This window comes from Rhinoraja longicauda, chromosome 10 (genome assembly GCF_053455715.1).
Source record: "Rhinoraja longicauda isolate Sanriku21f chromosome 10, sRhiLon1.1, whole genome shotgun sequence".
Classification (NCBI taxonomy): domain Eukaryota; kingdom Metazoa; phylum Chordata; class Chondrichthyes; order Rajiformes; family Arhynchobatidae; genus Rhinoraja; species Rhinoraja longicauda.
This window is the reverse complement of record NC_135962.1, coordinates 7,320,960-7,343,475: the sequence shown is the minus strand read 5'-3', so window position 1 is coordinate 7,343,475 and position 22,516 is coordinate 7,320,960. Positions and strand designations below refer to the sequence as shown.

General features: G+C 52.1%; 1 protein-coding gene across 2 annotated transcripts in view; it reads left to right on the top strand.

Annotated features, from left to right (window-relative positions):
• The window catches only part of plekhh1 (pleckstrin homology domain containing, family H (with MyTH4 domain) member 1), a 142,299-nt gene that overhangs the window by 69,182 nt on the left and 50,601 nt on the right, over positions 1 to 22,516 (top strand). For both annotated transcript variants that reach the window (XM_078406159.1, XM_078406158.1), the window contains 7 exons: positions 2,546 to 2,624; positions 8,536 to 8,627; positions 11,940 to 12,090; positions 17,508 to 17,647; positions 18,621 to 18,731; positions 19,338 to 19,424; positions 21,214 to 21,372. In XM_078406159.1, the coding sequence (XP_078262285.1) occupies positions 2,546 to 2,624; positions 8,536 to 8,627; positions 11,940 to 12,090; positions 17,508 to 17,647; positions 18,621 to 18,731; positions 19,338 to 19,424; positions 21,214 to 21,372 (819 nt within the window). The remainder of the gene's footprint in view (positions 1 to 2,545; positions 2,625 to 8,535; positions 8,628 to 11,939; positions 12,091 to 17,507; positions 17,648 to 18,620; positions 18,732 to 19,337; positions 19,425 to 21,213; positions 21,373 to 22,516) is intronic.

Genomic DNA, 22,516 nt, shown 5'->3' with positions numbered 1-22,516 from the left:
AGCCTCTGCCTCTGGGCTCCGGAAACCCGGGATCAACCCTGACCTCCAGTGCTGTCTGGGTTCCTCCCTCGTCCCAAAGGCGCGCAGATTGGTGCGTTAGTTGTGCACTGTAAATTGCCCTGAGCCTGTGGGGGGGCCTCCATTGATGGGACCACGACCAGGGATCTTTAGGTGACAGATAAGAGTGAGAATGATTGCAGAGGTGAAACTGTACGATCTCACATCCAGACCAGACGCACGGTGGGAGAGGTGGGTTACAGAGACGGGGGGCGTTATCAAATGTTAGCGAGGGGGGGGGGGGGGGGCTGTAGAGATGGGGAAAGTGAAACAGAGTTCCGAGAGGAGGGTTTTGGAGATGGGGAAAGTTTTCAGAAGTTGGATAGGTCATAATGTTCATAAGTGATAGGAGAGGTTGAGGCCGTTCGGCCCATCAGGTCTACTCCTCCAGCTTGACCATTCATTCCCAATTCTGTGGGTCTTGATGCTGCTTTGTCAGAAGGGTCTGTCTGAAGAAAAACATTTCTGCAGCATCTTTCAATAGGCCAGAACATCACAAGGGTTTAGCAGTCCTTGACAGGTATAGTTACTACTGTAACACAAGAAACCCACCAACAGTGATAGGAAGCATATAGGTTGTAATATAAATGATAGGAGTGGAATTCTTGCTATTGAGGGCGTGCAGCGTAGGTTTACTAGGTTAATTCCGGAATGGCGGGACTGTCATATGTTGAAAGACTGGAGCGACTAGACTTGTATACACTGGAATTTAGAAGGATGAGAGGAGATCTTATCGAAACGTATAAGATTATTAAGGGGTTGGACACGTTAGAGGCAGGAAACATGTTCCCAATGTTGGGGGAGTCCAGAACAAGGGGCCACAGTTTAAGAATAAGGGGTAGGCCATTTAGAAAGGAGATGAGGAAAAACTTCTTCAGTCTGAGAGTTGTGAATCTGTGGAATTCTCTGCCTCGGAAGGCAGTGGAGGCCAATTCTCTGAATGCATTCAAGAGAGAGCTGGATAGAGCTCTTAAGGATAGCGGAGTCAGGGGGTATGGGGAGAAGGCAGGAATGGGGTACTGATTGAGAATGATCAGCCATGATCACATTGAATGGCGGTGCTGGCTCAAAGGGCCGAATGGCCTCCTCCTGCACCTATTGTCTATTGTCTATAATTAGGCCATTCAGCCCATCAAATCTACTCCGTCGTTCAATCATGCCTGATCTATCTCTCCCTCCTAACCCCATTCTCCTGCCTTCTCCCCATAACCCCTGACACCCGTACAATCAATCACAACCAATCACAATCCCAATCATACTTTATTAGCCAAGTTTATTAGCCACGTTTTGCAACATACGAGGAATGTCATTTGCCATACAGTCATAACAATAAAAAGCAATAGAACACACAAAATACATTTTCACACGAACATCCTCCACATTCCTCACTGTGATGGAAGGCGAAAAAAAAGTTCAATCTCTCCCTTCTTTGTCCTCCAGCGGTCGGGGGCCTCTAACCTTCCGTTGACGGGACAATCCTGTAGCTGGCGGCAGGCCTTCCTCATCGGGGCGATCAATCTCCTGCATCGGAGGAGGGATCTCAGCTCCCAATTCTACTAATCAAGAATCTACCTATCTCTGCCTTAAATGTATTCACCGACTTTGCCCTCACAGCCTTCTGTGGCAAAGAATTCCATGGATTCACCACCCACTGACTAAAGAAATGTCTCCTCATCTCCTTCCTAAAAGAACGTCCTTTAATTCTGAGGCTATGACCTCTAGTCCTAGACTCTCCCACCAGTGGAAACATCCTTTATATACACAACCGGTTTATGCAGTGTGAGCCGTATAGAACATGGTATTCATGTGTAGGAAAGAACTGCAGATGCTGGTTTAAATCGAAGGGAGACACAAACTGCTGGAGTAACTCCGCGGGGCAGGCAGCATCTCGGGAGAGAAGGAATGGATGCGACGGCTAATGGGGTGGAAGGGGGACTCTGTCCTTGTTACGAAGGGGGGAGGGCGGGGGAGCAAGGGTGGAGCTGCAGGATATCAAGGAGACCCTAGTGAGAGCCTCATCTATGATGGAAGAGTGGAACCCCCGTTTCCTAAAGAAGGAGGACATCTCCGATGATCTGGTATGGAAAACCTCATCCTCATGCAGCGTAGACGGAGGAATTGGGAGTAGGGGGTAGAGTAGGGAGAAGGGGATAGTATTCATGTGACCAAACTCTCCGATTTGTTGCCTAAAATTCAGCAGGGTAAGCAAGTGGAAAGGAATTGTCGACGTTCTGGGTGAAGACCTTGCATCAGTATGTTGGCAATTAACTTTCCCTTCACAGAGGCTGCCTGACCTGCTGTGTTCCTCCGGCCGTTTGTGTTTTACTCACGACTCCAGCACCTGCAGCTCATTGTGTCTCGAGTGCCACCTCTTGATTTTCACTAGCACCGTGCTAATTTGGGATGATATTTAGCCTGGGATGCAGGGATTGAGTCCCATGGGAGGGTGGTCTGTTGTCCCCAATGAGCATTTCCTTTTGCTTTACAGGAGGGTCGAATCTACGCCCTGGCAAAATCGGGCATGAGGATGTCGGAAGTGCCCTTTGGGTCCAATCCGTCCAAGAGATGTAAGTGCACTTGTTCCGGCGATGCCCTCCATTGGCTTTGTGAGGCCAACCACTTGTGTTGGGCTCACAGCATCGATCATGGTCCTTTCCCAGAGGGTGCCTCTGCATGTGCAGTCCAGTCTTTTATCACAAAGCTCCAGGTGTGGACTCCTGTACATCGGCGAGACCAAGCGGAGGCTCAGCGATCGTTTCACTGAACACCTCCGCTCAGTCCACCTAAACCTACCTGATCGCCCGGTTGCTAAACACTTTAACTTCCCCTCCCGTTCCCACACTGACCTTTCTGTCCTGGGCCTCCTCCATTGTCAGAGTGAGGCCCAGCGCAAATTGGAGGAACAGCACCTCATATTTCGCTCGGGCAGCTTACACCCCAGCGGTATGGACAGTGACTTCTCTAACTTCAAGTAACCCTTGCTTTCCCTCTCTCTCCAGTTCTCTGACCACTCTTATTGTCTCTGACTACGTTGTATCTCTGTTTGCTTTGTTTGTTGTTATCTTCTCCCAGCTAACATTGATCTATTCTACATTCTCCTTGATCTCCATTCCCTTCATCCTATTTTCCCACCTTGCACTTCCTCATCTATGTATCTCCCTCTCCCCTGACATCCAGTGTGAAGAAGCCTGTCCCGCTGAGTTACTCCAGCATTTTGTGTCTGTCTTTTATCACAAAGACCTGTGCTTCGTTCGTTCTTAAGGATAGCGGAGTGAGGGGGTATGGGGAGAAGGCAGGAACGGGGTACTGATTGAGAGTGATCAGCCATGATCGCATTGAATGGCGGTGCTGGCTCGAAGGGCTGAATGGCCTACTCCTGCACCTATTGTCTATTGTCTATTGTCTATTGTCTGTAGTCTGCACTATCTTCAAGCTCTGACCTTCAAGCATTAGTGTAGAATAGAGGGGAGGCTTGGTCAGAAATTCATTGCATGTAGGAAAGGCAGGACTCCTCACAATCTTAGGATATACCAGAGAGCTCAGCAGCTAATTAACTATCTCGACAACCTGGCACGACAACAACAGTGTTGCCCGACAGATAACATTTTGGAATGCCATAAGGAAAAGGTTTTTTTAAACAGAGGGTGGTGAGTGCTGAGATCACACTGATAGCGGAGACAGATGCCTACAGTGGCATTTAAGAGGATTTTGGATAAGCACATGAATACGCAGGGAATGGAAGGTATGTATTATGTGTGGGCAGATAAGAGTTGGTCTTGGCACCACGTTGGGCACAGACATTGTGGGCCAAAGGGCCTGTTCCTGAGCTGTACTGTTCTGTCTTCTGTTGAACACAAGTGCTGGAGTAACTCAGTGGGTCAGGCAGCATCTTTGGAGAACGTGGATAGGTGACATTTCGGGTCGGGACCCTTCTTCAGACTGATTGCAGCAGGGGGAGAAAGACCAACCTCTCCTTTAAGGTATTGTCTGCTAATCCAGGCAGGATTCTGATCAACCTTTTCTGCACTCTTTCCAAAGGCTCCCACACCCTTCTTTGTGACCGGATGACCAGTATTGCAGATGTTAGATTTAGCTCTTAGGGCTAAAGGAATCAGGGGATAAAGGGAGAAAGCAGGAACGGAATACTGATTGTGGATGGTCCTGGGCATGATCATATTGAATGGCAGTGCTGGTTCGAAGGGCCGAATGGCCTATTCCTGCACCTATTTTCATATCATATCATATCATATATATACAGCCGGAAACAGGCCTTTTCGGCCCTCCAAGTCCGTGCCGCCCAGTGATCCCCGTACATTAACACTATCCTACACCCACTAGGGACAATTTTTACATTTACCCAGCCAATTAACCTACAAACCTGTACGTCTTTGGAGTGTGGGAGGAAACCGAAGATCTCGGAGAAAACCCACGCAGGTCACGGGGAGAACGTACAAACTCCTTACAGTGCAGCACCCGTAGTCAGGATCGAACCTGAGTCTCCGGCGCTGCATTCGCTGTAAAGCAGCAACTCTACCGCTGCGCTACCGTTATGTTTCTATACAGCCTAAGCAAACTCCTGTAAAGCTGCAAGATGACTTCCTGACTCTTATGCTCGTTGCCGCGACTGATGAAGACGAGCATACTATACGCTCTCTTCGCCACTTTAGATACTTGGTTAAGTTTTAGACTAGTTTAGAGATACAGCGCGGAAACAGGCCCTTCGGACAACCGAGTCCGCACATTAACACTATCCTACACACACTAGGGACAGGTTACACTTATACCAAGCCAATTAACCTGCAAACCTGTACGTCTTTGGAGTGTGGGAGGAAACTGAAGATCTCGGAGAAAATCCCACGTGGTCACGGGGGGGAACGTGCAAACTCCGTAGAGATAGCAGCCGTAGTCAGGATGGAACCCGGGTCTCTGGCGCTGCAAGGCAGCAACTCTACCGCCATTATCGAAACGTATAAGATTATTAAGGGGTTGGACACGTTAGAGGCAGGAAACATGTTCCCAATGTTGGGGGAGTCCAGAACCAGGGGCCACAGTTTAAGAATAAGGGGTAGGCCATTTAGAACTGAGATGAGGAAAAACCTTTTCAGTCAGAGAGTTGTGAATCTGTGGAATTCTCTGCCTCAGAGGGCAGTGGAGGCCAATTCTCTGAATGCATTCAAGAGAGAGCTAGATAGAGCTCTTAAGGATAGCGGAGTCAGGGGGTATGGGGAGAAGGCGGGAACGGGATACTGATTGAGAATGATCAGCCATGATCACATTGAATGGGCGGTGCTGGCTCGAAGGGCTGAATGGCCTCCTCCTGCACCTATTGTCTATTGTGTTGCCACATTCAGGGGCGTGACTCCCCTCGGCTGTGCACGGCACAGAGATTTGCAGAGCGGTGCCAGGGGTCTCGGGTTGTCGGGGCTGATGAGCAGGAGCAGTGGTCACCGCTCTGAGCCCCGCGGCCCAGGCCCCAGAGCAGAGGGGAAGCTTGACCAACCCAGGTCACACAGGCTGCAGCATCCAACGGCACAGCCTCACCAGCTGGCCTTCCAAGCCCTGGACACACAGAGACTGCAGGACGAGAGTGGGACTGGTTGTGAACTCCGCTGTTGGAGGGCAGCAACAAGGAACAGCGGCAGGGAAAGGCCAAGGCAGTGAGTGGTGAATCTGTGGAATTCTCTGCCACAGAAGGTAGTTGAGACCAGTTCATTGCCTATATTTAAGAGGGAGTTAGATGTGGCCCTTGTGGCTAAAGGGATCAAGTCAAGTCAAGTCAAGTCAATTTATTTGTATAGCACATTTAAAAACAACCCACGTTGACCAAAGTGCTGCACATCTGACTAGGAAAAAAAAAGAAACATACAGTGGCAGGCAGCCAAACACAACGGCGCGGCCATCTTGAACAAAATGTTAATTCAATCACCCACAGTCCAACAATAAAAGCACTAAACAGGCACCCGAATTACCCAACCCCAAAAACCCCCCAAAACACAGTCCAACAATAAATGCATTAAATAGGCATTCAAACCACCCAACCCCAAAAACACACAAAAAAGAAACATCCATCAAAGAAACATCCATCACAGTGAGTCTCCTCCAGTCCTCTCTCTCCTCACTGTGATGGAAGGCCACAATGTCTTTCCCTGCCCTTTGATTGGGTGTTATTTCTGTCCCCCCTGGCTATTTTCAGATGGAGTCTTGCTTTGGTGGTGTGTGGCTCTCCCCACCCAGTTAAGGGGAGGAAGGAGGCAGCAGCTTTTGACAAACAAAATAGCTTCAGTCATTATGGTTTTCAAACCACTCCTGTCGCAATGATCCCAGATCACAGCCTGGATGGAGAAGGATTGCATTCCCTTGCAAGATGCCAAATGGGTTTAAAGCTCTCCCGCTGACCCCCCTGCCCTGAGTTCCTGCAGGCTCTGGAAGTACAAGTTGGGAAGACCCGTTGTGTTGCAAAGACACAAAGTGCTGGAGTAACTGAGTGGGTCGGGCAGGGAACACGGAGAACACGGAGAGGTGGCGTTTTGGGCTGGGACCCTTTTTCGGACTAATTGTAGTGGGGGGAGGGGGTGGGGAAAGGAAGCTGGAAGAGAGGAGGGGCAGGGTGTGGGGCAGGGTGAGGGGGGGCAGGGTGAGGGGGAGCGGGGTGAGGGGGGGCAGGGTGAGGAGGGGCGGGGTGAGGAGGGGCAGGGTGAGGAGGGGCAGGGTGTGGGGCAGGGTGTGGAGGGGCGGGGTGTGGAGGGGTGGGGTGTGGAGGGGCGGGGTGTGGAGGGGCAGGGTGAGGAGGGGCAGGGTGAGGGGGGGCAGGGTGTGGGGCAGGGTGAGGGAGGGCGGGGTGTGGAGGGGCAGGGTCTGGAGGGGCGGGGTGAGGGGGGGTGGGGTGAGGAGGGGCGGGGTGAGGAGGGGCAGGGTGAGAGGGGGCAGGGTGTGGATTGGCAGGGTGTGGAGGGGCAGGGTGAGGAGGGGCAGGGTGAGGAGGGGCAGGGTGTGGAGGGGCAGGGTGAGAGGGGGCAGGGTGTGGATTGGCAGGGTGTGGAGGGGCAGGGTGTGGAGGGGCAGGGTGAGGAGGGGCAGGGTGTGGAGGGGCAGGGTGAGGAGGGGCAGGGTGTGGAGGGGCAGGGTGAGGAGGGGCAGGGTGAGGAGGGGCAGGGTGTGGAGGGGCAGGGTGTGGAGGGGCAGAGTGAGGAGGGGCAGGGTGTGGAGGGGCAGGGTGTGGAGGGGGGGGTGAGGGGGGGCAGGGTGTGGGGCAGGGTGAGGAGGGGCAGGGTCTGGAGGGGCGGGGTGAGGAGGGGCAGGGTGAGGGGGGGCGGGGTGAGGAGGGGCAGGGTGAGGAGGGGCAGGGTGAGAGGGGGCAGGGTGTGGAGGGGCAGGGTGTGGAGGGGCAGGGTGAGGAGGGGCAGGGTGTGGAGGGGCAGGGTGAGGAGGGGCAGGGTGTGGAGGGGCAGGGTGTGGAGGGGCAGGGTGTGGAGGGGCAGGGTGTGGAGGGGCAGGGTGAGGAGGGGCAGGGTGTGGAGGGGCAGGGTGTGGAGGGGGGGGTGAGGGGGGGCAGGGTGTGGAGGGGCAGGGTGAGGAGGGGCAGGGTCTGGAGGGGCGGGGTGAGGAGGGGCAGGGTGAGGGGGGGCGGGGTGAGGAGGGCGGGGTGAGGAGGGGCAGGGTGTGGAGGGGCAGGGTGTGGAGGGGCAGAGTGAGGAGGGGCAGGGTGTGGAGGGGCAGGGTGTGGAGGGGCAGGGTGTGGAGGGGCAGAGTGAGGAGGGGCAGGGTGTGGAGGGGCAGGGTGAGGAGGGGCAGGGTGTGGAGGGGCAGGGTGTGGAGGGGGGGGTGAGGGGGGGCAGGGTGTGGGGCAGGGTGTGGAGGGGCAGGGTGAGGAGGGGCAGGGTCTGGAGGGGCGGGGTGAGGAGGGGCAGAGTGAGGGGGGGCGGGGTGAGGAGGGCGGGGTGAGGAGGGGCAGGCAGTAACGGGTTTGATCCCTAACCCATCTTTTCTTCCAGGAACCCAGAAGGAATGGGTGACGTTTCGGGTCGAGTCCCGTCTTCAGTCGGAAGAAGAGGTCTCGACCCTGAAACGTCACCCATTCCTTCTCTCCAGAGATGCTGCCTGTCCCGCTGAGTTACTCCAGCATTTTGTGTCTGTCTCATGTTGTGTTGTAAAATAAGAAGATAACTGCAGATGCTGGTACAAATCGAAGGTATTTATTTCACAAAATGCTGGAGTAACTCAGCAGGTCAGGCAGCATCTCAGGAGAGAAGGAATGGGTGACGTTTCGGGTCAAGACCCTTCTTCATGTTGTGTTGTCCTCTGTCCCAGATAGAACAATGGGATTCTTACTTGCAGCAGCACAACATAATATGTAGACATCGATGGGATCGCGGTCAGAAGTTCAGGGTTGTGGCCCAAGGGCGGGACTGTTCAGGGTGTAAGCGGAGCCGGCAGCTCTTCATCTGTTAACCTTCTCCGCTTGTCTGCTTCATTCTTCAGTGTCGAATCTCCCTGCGAATCTCACGTCTGGCCCCTTCGCTCACCTCATCTATAAGAACGTGACCGTTCCTGTCTACACCACCTTGAAAGGGGTAAGAAATAGGACTGGTAGACACAAAATGCTGGAGTAACTCAGCGGGTCAGGCAGCGTCTCGGGAGAGACGGAATGGGTGACTTTTCAGGTCTCGACCCGAAACGTCACCCATTCCTTCTCTCCCGAGATGCTGCCTGACCCGCTGAGTTACTCCAGCATTTTGTGAATAAATACCTTTGATTTAAACCAGCATCTGGGTTTTTTTTCCTACACAAGGAAGAGGACTGGTTTGCTGTAAGCTGCAGGCCAGGTGTGAGCCTCAGGGAACTCAGTGAGGACTCTTCCTTCCCCTTGGGGTATCTTGGGTGAGGTCCATGTTACCACAGGGACATTGTGAGGCCGGGGTGGAGGGTGAGTAGGGTTGCCAACTGTCCCGTATTAGCCGGTACATCCCGTATATTGGGCTAAATTGGTTTGTTCCGTACGGGACCGCCCTTGTCCCGTATTAGGCCCGGGGGGGGCGCTGTAGGCCTGGACACTGTAGGCCTGGACACTGTAGGCCCGGGTGCCATTGTAGGCCCGGACAGTGTAGGCCCGGGCGCTACCTAATGGAGGATGCGTAGAAACCCACCTCCCGGCCCGGGCAGCCGCCATTGGTGGAGTGGGAGCACGTGGCCACAGGCTGGTTGAGGTCACGTGGCGCGCGGGGCGGCGACGTCACCTTTTGTCCCTTATTTGGGAGTGAAATAGTTGGCAACCCTAAGGGTGGGTCGTGGTGAGGCCGGAGCCGGGGTTACTGGTGGTGGGTGGGTCACGGTGAGGCCGCGGGTACCACAGCGACTTGTTGAGGCCAGGGTCCGAAGAAGGGTCGCGACCCGAAACGTCACCCATTCCTTCTCTCCAGAGATGCTGCCCGTCCCGCCGGGTTACTCCAGCTTTTTGTGTCTGCCGCAGGGACTTGTTGAGGCCGGGGTTGCCGTCGCACAGTGAGGCCTAGTGAGAAAGGGTCATGAAGGCAGGCAGATGGACTGCTGTGACCACCTGCCTCAGTGCCTCCAACAGTGGCCCTTGCAGCCTCCCAGCATCGATCCATGCCTCACCTCACCAGTCACAACCCGGCCAGCCTGAGAACGACCTGTTCACTCTCGTCCTCCGCGTCCTGTGGGATAACCAGTGCTTAATCCCTGACCGAAACCCACCCACCCCCAGACTCGTCTGCTCAAAGCCACCTTATCAAAAGCCTTTCCAAATGCCACATACATCCACTGGTTCACCCCTTATCTATTCAGCTAGAAACATCCATGCATGCACAAACAACTGCAGCACGTGAGTTTTTGTCCAATAAAAATGTTTATTATTTTTATTTTGGTGCACAGTGTGGAATTAAGCAAACAGAAATTTAAATTGAAAAACTTCCCACTTGAATGTAGACAGGATCATATTTGAAAACAGGTGAAGCACATTAATCAAACACTGTACGATGAAGGTGTGATTAGAAATGCTGGCAACCTTGGACCACAGGAGGATGGGGGGGTGATCTTATAGAGGTGTGTAAGATCATGAGAGGAATAGATCGGGTAGACGCACAGTGTCTTGCCCAGAGTAGGGGAATCGAGGGCCAGAGGACATAGGTTTAAGGTGCAGTGAAAACGACTTAAGGGGTTAGGGTTTTAGGGTTTTAGTTTTCAAATTTAAAGAATTTGAGAGGCATTCAAGAGAGAGCTAGATAGAGCTCTTAAGAATAGCGGAGTCAGGGGGTATGGGGAGAAGGCAGGAACGGGGTACTGATTGAGAATGATCAGCCATGATCACATTGAATGGCAGTGCTGGCTCGAAGGGCCGAATGGCCTCCTCCTGCACCTATTGTCTATTGTCTATTGCAACTTTTTCACACAAAGGGTGGTGGTTGTATGGAACAAGCTGCCAGAGGAGGTTGTTGAGGCTCGGTTTATCCCAGCATTTAAGAAACAGTTAGACAGGTACATGGATAGGACAGGTTTGGAGGGATATGGGCCAAGTGCAGGCAGGTGGGACGAGTGTAGCTGGGACATTGTTGGCCGGTGTGGGCAAGTTGGGCCGAAGGGCCCGTTTCCACACTGTATCACTCTATGACCTGCAATAATCCTGACGTCCTGTGCTGTCTGTCTGTGTGGAGCGTTCACGTTCTTCCTGTGACCATTGTAATTTCCTCCAGTTGCTCCAGTTTCCTCTCGGCTCCCTTAGGCAAGCAAGGTGAATTGGTTCTGTAAAACTGTCCCTCGTGTGCAAGTGTGTTAGAAGCTGGAGGGAGTTGATGGGAATGTGGGGAGAATAAAATGGGTTTGGGTAGGATTACTGTAAATGCGGGCTTGATGGTTAGTGGACCGTAGGGCATGTTTCCAGATAGTATTTCCATGATTCTACGATGACTCAAGCTACAAAAACATTTGAGTCAGAGAGTCCAACTCACCCCAGATGTCTATCTGAGCTAGTCCCATTTGCCTGCATTTGGTTCATCTCTCTCTAAAACCTTTTGATTTCTGTGTAGCTGTCCAAATAATTCTTAAACCAATGTAATCGTACCCACTTGAAGAGCTTCTGGCAGATCGTTCCATGTACCCACTCCCTATCATCCCCACATCTTTACATTGCCTTAAAGACAACTTTTTAAAATTATCCTTCCCTTAACCTTTGAGCTGCTGATAGTAACAGTTAATTTGTGCAGAATTGGCATTGAGTGCAGTTTTGGTCTCCTAATTTGAGGAAGGACATCCTTACTATTGAGGCAGTGCAGCGTAGGTTCACCAGGTTAATCCCCGGGATGGCGGGACTGTCATATGAGGAAAGATTGGGCTTGTATTCACTGGAATTTAGACGGATGCGAGGGGATCTGATAGAGACGTATACAATTATAAAAGGACTGGGCAAGCTAGATGCAGGAAACATGTTCCCAACGTTGGGCGAGTCCAGAACCAGGGGCCACACAGTCCAAGAATAAAGGGGAGGCCATTTAAAACTGAGGTGAGAAAAAAAAAGTTCACCCAGAGAGTTGTGAATTTGTGGAATTCTCTGCCACTGAGGGCAGTGGAGGCCAATTCACTGGATGGATTTAAGAGAGAGTTAGATAGAGCTCTCGGGGGTAGTGGAATCAAGGGATATGGGGAGAAGGCAGGCACGGGTTACTGATTGTGGACGGTCAGCCACGATCTCAATGAATGGCGGTGCTGGCTCAAAGGGCCAAATGTCCTCCTCCTGCACCTATTTTCTATGATTCTCCACGACCCTGATGCTCTGCCCCCAGGCAGTGAGCTGGGGTCCTGACAGGTTAGTGTGTGGCGGATGTGTTGTTGCCGTTGAAAGTGACTGTGGTTATCCCGATGAAACTTTTCAGAAGGCCACACAGATCAGCAACGTTCCCTTCCCGGATGAGTCCTCGGGATCCGATGACGACAGCTGCTCCCAGGCCAGCTTCCGGACGTCCACGGCGGGATCCGAGTCCAGGAAAACCAACGGCCCCGGCAGCCCCAGAGCCGTCAAAAGAGGTGGGTGATCAGCGGGACCCGACTTGCAGACCACTCCCTTCCACCTCCCCTCCACCAGGGGCAGTGTTTCAAATACATATGACAATAGACAATAGTTGCAGGAGGAGGCCATTCGGCCCTTCGAGCCTGTACGCACCGCCATTCAATGTGATCATGGCTGATCATTCTCAATCAGTACCCCGTTCCTGCCGTCTCCCCATACCCCCTGACTCCGCTATCCTTAAGAGCTCTATCTAGCTCTCTCTTGAATGCATTCAGAGAATTGGCCTCCACTGCCTTCTGAGGCAGAGAATTCCACAGATTCACAACTCTCTGACTGAAAACGTCTTTCCTCATCTCCGTTCTAAATGGCCTACCCCTTATTCTTAAACTGTGGCCCCTGGTTCTGGACTCCCCCAACATTGGGAACATGTTTCCTGCCTCTAACGTGTCCAACCCCTTAATAATCTTATACGGTTCGATAAGATCCCCTCTCATCCTTCTAAATTCCAGTGTGTACAAGCCTAGTCGCTCCAGTCTTTCAACATATGACAGTCCCGCCATTCCAGGAATCAACCTAGTAAATATGCAGGGGAATAATAATTTAATGCACTGGGTGGGTGGACCACGCACGCACGCACACGCAGGCAGACAGACGAGATACCTTTAATTCAGCGTCATGTTCAGCACAGACCTTGTGGGCCGAAGGACCTGTAACGTGATGTGCCCTTCAATGTCCTGCGTTCCCACGGTTCCCACGGGTGGAAGAAACAGAGGGTGGTTAGCAAAAAGAACCGAAAATGACAAGAACAACTTCTCACACAGCGCAAAGTTACGGTCTGGAATGGGCATCGTGGAACACAGAACAGGTCAGCACAGGAATAGGCCCTTTGGCCCACAAAGACTGTGCTGAACAAATTAAACCTAATCTCCTCTGCCTGCATGTGCTCCATTGCCCTCCACTCACTGCATATTCCTGTGGCTATCTTCAAGCCTCTTAAACATCACTGTCATAGAAACATAGAAAATAGGTGCAGGAGGAGGCCATTCGACCCTTCGAGCCAGCACCGACATTCATTGTGATCATGGCTGATCATCCACAATCAGTAACCTATGCCCAACCTCTCCCCATATCCCTTGATTCCACTAGCCCCCAGAGCTCTATCTCAGTCAGAGAGTGGTGAAGGTGTGGAATTCTCTGCCTCAGAAGGCGGTGGAGGCCAGTTCGTTGGATGCTTTCACGAGAGAGCTGGATAGAGCTCTTAAGGATAGCGGAGTGAAGGGGTATGGGGAGAAGGCAGGAACGGGGTACTGATTGAGAGCGATCAGCCATGATCGCATTGAATGGCGGTGCTGGCTCGAAGGGCTGAATGGCCTACCCCTGCACCTATTGTCTATTGTCTATTGTCTATTGTCTAACTCTCTCTTAAATTCATCCAGTGATTTGGCCTCCACTGCCCTCTGTGGCAGAGTATTCCACAAATTCACAACTCTCTGGGTGAAAAAGTTCCTTCTCACCTCAGTTTTAAATGGCCTCCCCTTTATTCTAAGACTGTGGCCCCTGGCTCTGGACTCGCCCAACATTGGGAACATTTTTCCTGCATCCAGCTTGTCGTATCAACTTACACCACCGCCCTTGACAGTATGTTCCAATCACTTACCACTTCTCTGTATTTAAACAAAAAAAACTGGCCCTGCATATTCCCTTTCAACGTTTCCCCTCTGACCTTGAAGCTAGTGGTAGAAACAGATTCAAAATGTAGCATTTAAAAGGGAACTGATCTGTGGAGAGAGATCAAGAGAGTGGAACTGACTGAATACCTCCAATGTACAGATGGCCTCCTTCTGTGCCATAACCACTCTGGGATTCTGCCACGAAGCTGTCAGCGGGTGGGCTGAGGATGTAACTAGTAGAGTGGATAAGGGAGAACCAGTCGATGTGTTATATCTGGACTTTCAGAAGGCCTTCGACAAGGTCCCACATAGGAGATTGGTGTACAAACTTAAAGCACACGGTATTGAGGGTTCAGTGTTGAGGTGGATAGAAAATTGGTTGGCGGACAGGAAGCAAAGAGTAGGAATAAACGGGTCCTTTTCGGAATGGCAGGTAGTGACTAGTGGGGTACCGCAAGGCTCAGTGCTGGGACCCCAGTTATTTACAGTGTATATTAATGATTTGGATGAGGGAATTGAATGCAACATCTCTAAGTTTGCGGATGACACGAAGCTGGGTGGCAGTGTTAGCTGCGAGGAGGATGCTAGGAGGCTGCAGAGTGACTTGGATAGATTAGGCGAGTGGGCAAATGCATGGCAGATGCAATATAATGTGGATAAATGTGAGGTTATCCACTTTGGCGGCAAGAACAGGAAAGCAGAGTATTACCTGAATGGTGACCGATTGGGAGAAGGGGAGATGCAACGTGACCTGGGTGTCATGGTGCACCAGTCATTGAAAGCAAGCATGCAGGTGCAGCAGGCAGTGAAGAAAGCGAATGGTATGTTGGCATTCATAGCAAGAGGATTTGAGTTTAGGAGCAGGGAGGTTCTGCTGCAGTTGTACAGGGCCTTGGTGAGACCGCACCTGGAGTACTGTGTGCAGTTTTGGTCTCCTAACCTGAGGAAAGACATTCTTGCCTTAGAGGGAGTACAGAGAAGGTTCACCAGATTGATCCCTGGGATGGCGGGACTTACATATGAGGAAAGACTAGATAGACTGGGCTTGTACTCGCTGGAATTTAGAAGACTGAGGGGGGATCTTATAGAAACATATAAAATTCTTAAGGGGTTGGAGAGGCTAGATGCGGGAAGATTGTTCCCGATGTTGGGGGAGTCCAGAACCAGGGATCACAGCTTAAGGATAAGGGGGAAGTCTTTTAGGACCGAGATGAGAAAACATTTCTTCACACAGAGAGTGGTGAGTCTGTGGAATTCTCTGCCACAGAAGGTAGTTGAGGCCAGTTCATTGGCTATATTTAAGAGGGAGTTAGATGTGGCCCTTTTTGCTAAAGGGATCAGGGGGTATGGAGAGAAGGCAGGTACAGGCTACTGAGCTGGATGATCAGCCATGATCATATTGAATGGCGGTGCAGGCTCGAAGGGCCGAATGGCCTACTCCTGCACCTATTTTCTATGTTTCTATGTTTCTAAGCTCTGAGGGGTAGAGTAGCTGGTGGCAACCCCCTCTGGCAGAGGTGGTCCAATTTACAAGGTCAACGAATGTCATGAAGTGAGGACGAGAGACCAGAGTTTCGTGCTGGGCTGTTTGTTGCAATGTGTTCCCCTGAGACAGCATGGTGGACGTCTGACTTTCCCGCTCCTCGAGATACCAATACCATAGAACTTTATTCATCCCAGGAGGCAAATTGATCTGCCAACAGTCATAAAACAAAAAGACACATTCAGAAAAGATTTACGAGGATGTTGCCAGGACTAGAGGGTGTGACCTATAGGGAGAGGTTGAGTAGGCTGGGTCTCTGTTCCATGGAGCGCAGGAGGATGAGGGGTGATCTTATAGAGGTGTATAAGATCATATAGGAATAGATCGGGTAGATGCACAGAGTCTTTTACCCAGAGTGGTGGAATTGAGGACCAGAGGACACAGGTTCAAGGTGAAGTGGAAAAGATTTAATAGGAATCCGAGGGGTAACATTTTTCACACAAAGGGTGGTGGGTGTATGGAACAAGCTGCCAGAGGAGGTAGTTGAGGCTGGGACTATCCCATCGTTTAAGAAACAGTTGGACAGGTACATGGATAGGATAGGTTTGGAGGGATATGGACCAAGTGCGGGCAAGTGGGACTAGGGTAGCTGGGACATGTTGGCCGGTGTGGGTGAGTTGGGCCAAAGGGCCTGTTTCCACGCTGTATCACTCTGATTCGATGATAAGAAACATGAAATTAACGTGATGAGCGGAAAGGATTGGGGATGTGCAAAGATTGGGGAGGGAGGGGGGAGTCAGTCTCAGTCTACCCCACGACAGAAGGGGGAGGAGTTGTACAGTTTGATAGCCACAGGGCAGAAGGATCTCCTGTGGCGTTCTGTGCTGCATCTTGGTGGAACCAGTCTGTTGCTGAAGGTGCTCCTCAGGTTGACCAGTGTGTCATGGAGGGGGTGAGCTGTGTTGTCCAGGATGCTCCGCAGTTTGAGGAGCATCCTCCCCTCCAAGACCGGATGCTATGAGACTGGAACTCAGTCGAAGATTTCTTGATCTGTCCACGACTGATCGTATTCTGAAAAGGTTGTGGAAGTTGTAGTGGATGGAGTCTGACATAAAGGGTTGGAGTAAGTCAGCGGGTCAGGCAGCATCTCTGGAGAAAAGGAATAGGTGACGTTTCGGGTCGAGACCCTTCTTCAGACTGAGAGCCTGGGGTGATATAGATGGTGATGGAGCGAGATATCGAACAAGTAACGATGATAAAGGATGATACAGGCCATTGTTAGGTGTGAGTTAGGTGCAAATGAGTTACAGACGACAATAGACAATAGACAATAGGTGCAGGAGGAGGCCATTTGGCCCTTCGAGCCAGCACCGCCATTCAATGTGATCATGGCTGATCATTCTCAATCAGTACCCCGTTCCTGCCTTCTCCCCATACCCCCCGACTCCGCTATCCTTAAGAGCTCTATCTAGCTCTCTCTTGAATGCATTCAGAGAATTGGCCTCCACTGCTTTCTGAGGCAGAGAATTCCACAGATTCACAACTCTCTGACTGAAAAAGTTTTTCCGCATCTCCGTTCTAAATGGCCTACCCCTTATTCTTAAACTGTGGCCCCTTGTTCTGGACTCCCCCAACATTGGGAACATGTTTCCTGCCTCTAACGTGTCCAACCCCTTAATAATCTTATACGTTTCGATAAGATCCCCTCTCATCCTTCTAAATTCCAGTGTATACAAGCCTAGTCGCTCCAGTCTTTCAACATACGACAGTCCCGCCATTCCGGGAATTAACCTAGTAAACCTACGCTGCACGCCCTCAATAGCAAGAATATCCTTCCTCAAATTTGGAGACCAAAACTGCACACAGTACTCCAGGTGCGGTCTCACTAGGGCCCTGTACAACTGCAGAAGGACCTATTTGCTCTTATACTCAACTCCCCTTGTTATGAAGGCCAACATTCCATTGGCTTTCTTCACTGCCTGCTGTACCTGCATGCTTCCTTTCAGTGACTGATGCACTAGGACACCCAGATCTCGTTGTACGTCCCCTTTTCCTAACTTGACACCATTCAGATAATACTCTGCCTTCCTATTCTTACCACCAAAGTGGATAACCTCACACTTATCCACGATGAGGCATGTGACCATGGAGTTGTCTGTTGATCTCGTTGAGTGGCCAAGCCATCTCTTCACTGGTCCCTGTGGCAGCAGTTGCCTTGTTCCACCGCGTGCTCGGGAGTGAGGTGCGGGGGGAGGGATTCACGGCGTGTCTCTCTCCACAGGTGTCTCCATGTCCTCCGTCAGCTCGGAAAACGATTACGCCATCCCTCCTGATGCCTGCTCGGTGGACAGCGATTATTCCGAGCCCGAGCACAAGCTCCTCAGGACCTGCTCCGTCTACTCTGCTGAGAGCAACAGCAACGTGAGTAGTGTGTTGGACCCTGAGCAGAGGAACAGTCACCAGCATTAAATGATCAGAGGAGCTCAGCAGGTGGGGAGCTGGGTGGGAAAAGGAGGGGAGTGGGGTTTTGGAGCCGAGACAACAAACTGCATCAGTCCTATTTCCCACACTATTACAAACCACTTCACCAGGCCCTTTTGGGTGTTAATAACTAGTCATTCTCTGGCTCTTGTTTGTTTGTTTGTTTGTTCCTGAACTCCAGCCAAAACGGTACGCGATAGCGCGACAATTTTAGGCCCACCTTACTCACCGTCGTCCCTTTGGTGCTAATTGAAGAAGTTTCATTGAAATCGGTGTTATATTTTTTAAGTTATTCAAAATTTTAAAGTTTAAATCTATCTCCTAGGGAGGGAGGGGGGAGGGGAGGAGGATGTATTAGGGGGGATAGAGTGGGGGGGAGGGAGGGGGAGAGAGGAGGGGGAGGGGCGGAGGAGAGGGGCGGAGGAGAGGGTGCTGCACCAATGCAGGAGAGGTTTGGGCCCAACGGGTCCACTTGGTCTAGTTTGTAAACTAAACTAATTGTGCAATTGTGGAGGAAGGATTTGAAAACCAAAGTGTCTTGCATTCCTACTGCCCTCTTGGTTCACTTTGTGCCTCACGAAGCTGTATCACAACCACTTTGTGGCCTTTCACCTCCGTCCACGTGACATGACTTCCCCGCCACATAACTGGGCAGAATGTGTAATCTTGTGACCTCTGACACGCCCCTAGGCTTTGCTGCGGTTGCTTGAGCTGCCCATTTTGTTGTTCCTGCCCTCAGAGAGCGGGCTTAATGTTTTCCCTCCCGGCCTCTTGCGCCGCCTGGGATTTGAGGACCACTCTGGGTAGCTGCCCGACCTACCAGCCAATTCCCTACTCACTCCTGTGCTCCTGAGACGCGAGCTTCCTCCTCGGCAGGCAGGCTGACCCGTCCGCCATCTTGTGTTGCTTGCAGGAGCCTTTAGAAAAGTCTGGCTACCTGCTGAAGATGGGAGGCCAAGTCAGGACGTGGAAGAGGAGATGGTTTATGCTGAGGAACAGCGAGATCTTGTACTACAAGTCACCCGTAAGTAGCCCTGCCAGGATCAGGGGGAGGTCGAGGTGCACTGAGACTGGGTTCAGTTGGCCAGCAGGGGATCCAATTCTTTGTCTGGGCGATAATTCCCAAGGACCATTATGTTGTCAAGCTTGAAAGGATTCAGAAAAGATTTACGAGGAAGTTGCCAGGACTAGTGGGTGTGAGCTACAGGGAGAGGTTGAGCAGGCTCTATTCTTTGGAGCGCAGGAGGATGAGGGGTGATCTTATAGAGGTGTATAAAATCATGAGAGGAATAGATCGGGTAGATGCACAGAGTGTCTTGCCCAGAGGACATAGGTTCACAGTGAAGGGGAAAAGATTTAATAGGGATCTGAGGGGTAACTTTTTCACACAGAGGGTGGTGGGTGTATGGAACAAGCTGCCAGAGGAGGTAGTTGAGGCTGGGACTGTCCCATCGTTTAAGAAGCAGTTTGACAGGTACATGGATAGGACGGGTTTGGAGGGATATGGACCAAGCGCAGGCAAGTGGGACTAGTGTAGCTGGGCCATGTTGGCGGTGTGGGTGAGTTGGGCTGAAGGGCCTGTTTCCACACTGTATCACTCTATGACTCTATGACCACCTTGTGCATTCAGAGTGACGTCATCAGGAAGCCCCAGGGCCGGATCGAGCTCGGCTCCTCCTGCCGTGTCGTGCGTGGGGAGGGAGCACAGACCTTCCAGGTGAGGAGCCGTCGACCACTGGATGCACCCGGCCTTCCCCACGCTGGCAGTAACCCCGCACGCATCATTCAGTGCCGCCGCGCCCATTAACCCCCGACGCAACCTTCTCCTGCTTTCAACCCCATGGCGATGGGATCTCCCATAGCTCTACTCCCCCACAAGTTTAGTTTAGTTTAGAGATAGTGTGCAAACAGGCCCATCGCCCAACCGAGTCCGCGCCAACCAGCAACCCGCGCACATTAACACTATCCCACACACACGCACACACGCACACACGCATGCACGCACGCACGCACACACACACACACACACACAGCCCACACACACACGCACACACACACACACACACACGCACGCACAGCCCACACACACACACACACACACACAGCCCACACACACACAGCCCACACACGCACACAGCCCACACACACACACACACACAGCGCGCACACACACACACACAGCCCACATACACACACACACACACAGCCCACACACACACACACACACACACAGCCCGCACACACACACACACAGCCCACACACACACACACACACACAGCCCACACACACACACACACACACACACAAACAGCGCGCACACACACACACACACAGCCCACACACACACACACACACACACAGCGTGCACACACACACACACACACACACACAGCCCACACACACAGACACACACACACACACACACTAGGGACAATTTTTACACTTATACCAAGCCAATTATCCTACAAACCTGTACGTCTTTGGAGAGTGGGAGGAAACCAAAGATCCCGGGGGAAAACTCCGTACAGACAGCACCCGCAGTTGGGATTGAACCTGGGTCTCCGGCGCTGTAAGTGATGTAAGGCAGCAACTCTACCGCTGCGCCACCGTCCGCCCACCCGCCAACGCTCGCTGTTGGCACAGTAAAGTCTTCCCTTCCCAGTACCACAGGCTCCGCCGCCCTCGTTCTCCAGCCCTGTCCTGGCCTTCCACACCGCAGCGCCCGGCATTGTATCTCCAGTTACTGCCCCCTCTCTGGCGTTCACTCTCTAAACCTCACCCCCTTTCACAGATCTCCCCCACATCAACCTCGTCCACCAAGGCTTTCACTGCCCGCCCTTGCCTTTCCTGACGTGCACGTCAGACCTCCAACCATCGATCACACTGGAGACAGTGGCGGTAGAACGAGGCGGTCCGGTCTATTATCCTTGCGCCCGAGCGGGGAGGTGTGGTGAGACCAGTATTCCCCCGTACTCCACACAGTGGCAGTGCAGGCGGGCTGCTTCATGGTGCCGTGTGAGGGACTCCCACAGTGGGGATACGGGTCTGCAGATGCAGGAACCCTGAGTAATCTCAGTGGGTCAGGCAGCATCTGTGGAGGGAGCGGTCAGAGGCCGGCACGGTGGCGCAGCGGTAGAGTTGCTGCCTTACAGCCAATGCAGCCCGGGTTCGATCCCGACTACGGGTGCTGTACTGTATGGAGTTTGTACGTTCTCCCCGTGACCTGCGAGGGTTTTCACCGAGATCTTCGGTTTCCTCCCACACTCCAAAGACGTACAGGTATGTAGGTTAATTGGCTGGGCAAATGTAAAAATTGTCCCTAGTGGGTGTAGGATAGTGTTAGTGTGCGGGGATCGCTGGGCGGCACGGACCCGGTGGGCCGAAGGGCCTGTTTCAGTGCTGTATCTCTAAATCTAAACTCAAGTAAACTAAAGAAGCGAGGTGTCGTGCCGGGAGCCTTCCCCAGACCGGGCCAGTGATTGCTTGTGGTTCCACCCTGCTGCAGCTGGTGACGGAGAGCCGCACGTACTACCTGACGGCAGACTCGCCCAACATCCTGGAGGAGTGGATCCGCGTCCTGCAGAACCTGCTGAAGGTGCAGCTGGCCAGCCCCACCGCCGCTCACGCCCAGTGGAAGCCCTCCGTCCACGGCTGGCTCACCAAGGTACCGCGCTCCTAACCACCTGCCCCGGCCATTGCCCCCCCCCCGCCACCTCCCGCCCTCCCCTGGGAATGCCAGCGCACACAGGGGGAGAGGAGTTGAGTACCGGAGCAAAGAGGTCCTTCTGCAATTGTACCGGGCCCTAGTAAGACATAGAAACATAGAAAATAGGTGCAGGAGTAGGCCATTCGGCCCTTCAAGCCTGCACCGCCATTCAATATGATCATGGCTGATCATCCAACTCAGTATCCCGTACCTGCCTTCTCTCCATACCCCCGATCCCTTTAGCCACAAGGGCCACATCTAACTCCCTCTTAAATATAGCCAATGAACTGGCCTCAACTACCTTCTGTGGCAGGGAATTCCACAGATTCACCACTCTCTATGTGAAAAAAAACTTTCTCATCTCGGTCCTAAAAGACTTCCCCCTTATCCTTAAACTGTCACCCCTTGTTCTGGACTTCCCAAACATCGGGAACAATCTTCCTGCATCTAGCCTGTCCTACCCCTTAAGAATTTTGTAAGTTTCTATAAGATCCCCCCTCAATCTTCTAAATGCCAGCGAGTACAAGCCGAGTCTATGCAGTCTTTCTTCATATGAAAGTCTTGCCATCCCAGGAATCAATCTGGTGAACCTTCTCTGTACTCCCTCTATGGCAAGAATGTCTTTCCTCAGATTAGGAGACCAAAACTGTACGCAATACTCCAGGTGTGGGCTCACCAATGCCCTGTGAGACCGCACCTGGAGTACATTGTGCAGTTTTGGTCTCCAAATTTGAGGAAGGACGTCCTTGCTATTGAGGCAGTGCAGCGTAGGTTCACCAGGTTCAACCCTGGGATTGCGGGACTGTCATATGAGGAAAGATTGGAAAGACTGGGCTTTCTCACTGAAATTTAGAAGGATGAGAGGGGATCTTACAAAAATGTATAAAATTATAAAAGGACTGGACAAGCTAGATGCGGCAAAAATGTTCCCATTGTTGTGGGAGTCCCGAACCATAGGCCACTGTCTAAGAATAAAGGGGAGGCCATTTAAAACTGAGGTGAGAAAAAACTTTTTCATCCAGAGAGTTGTGAATTTGTGGAATTCTTTGTCACAGAGGGCAGTGAAGGCCAATTCCCTGGATGAATCTAAAAGAGAGTGAGA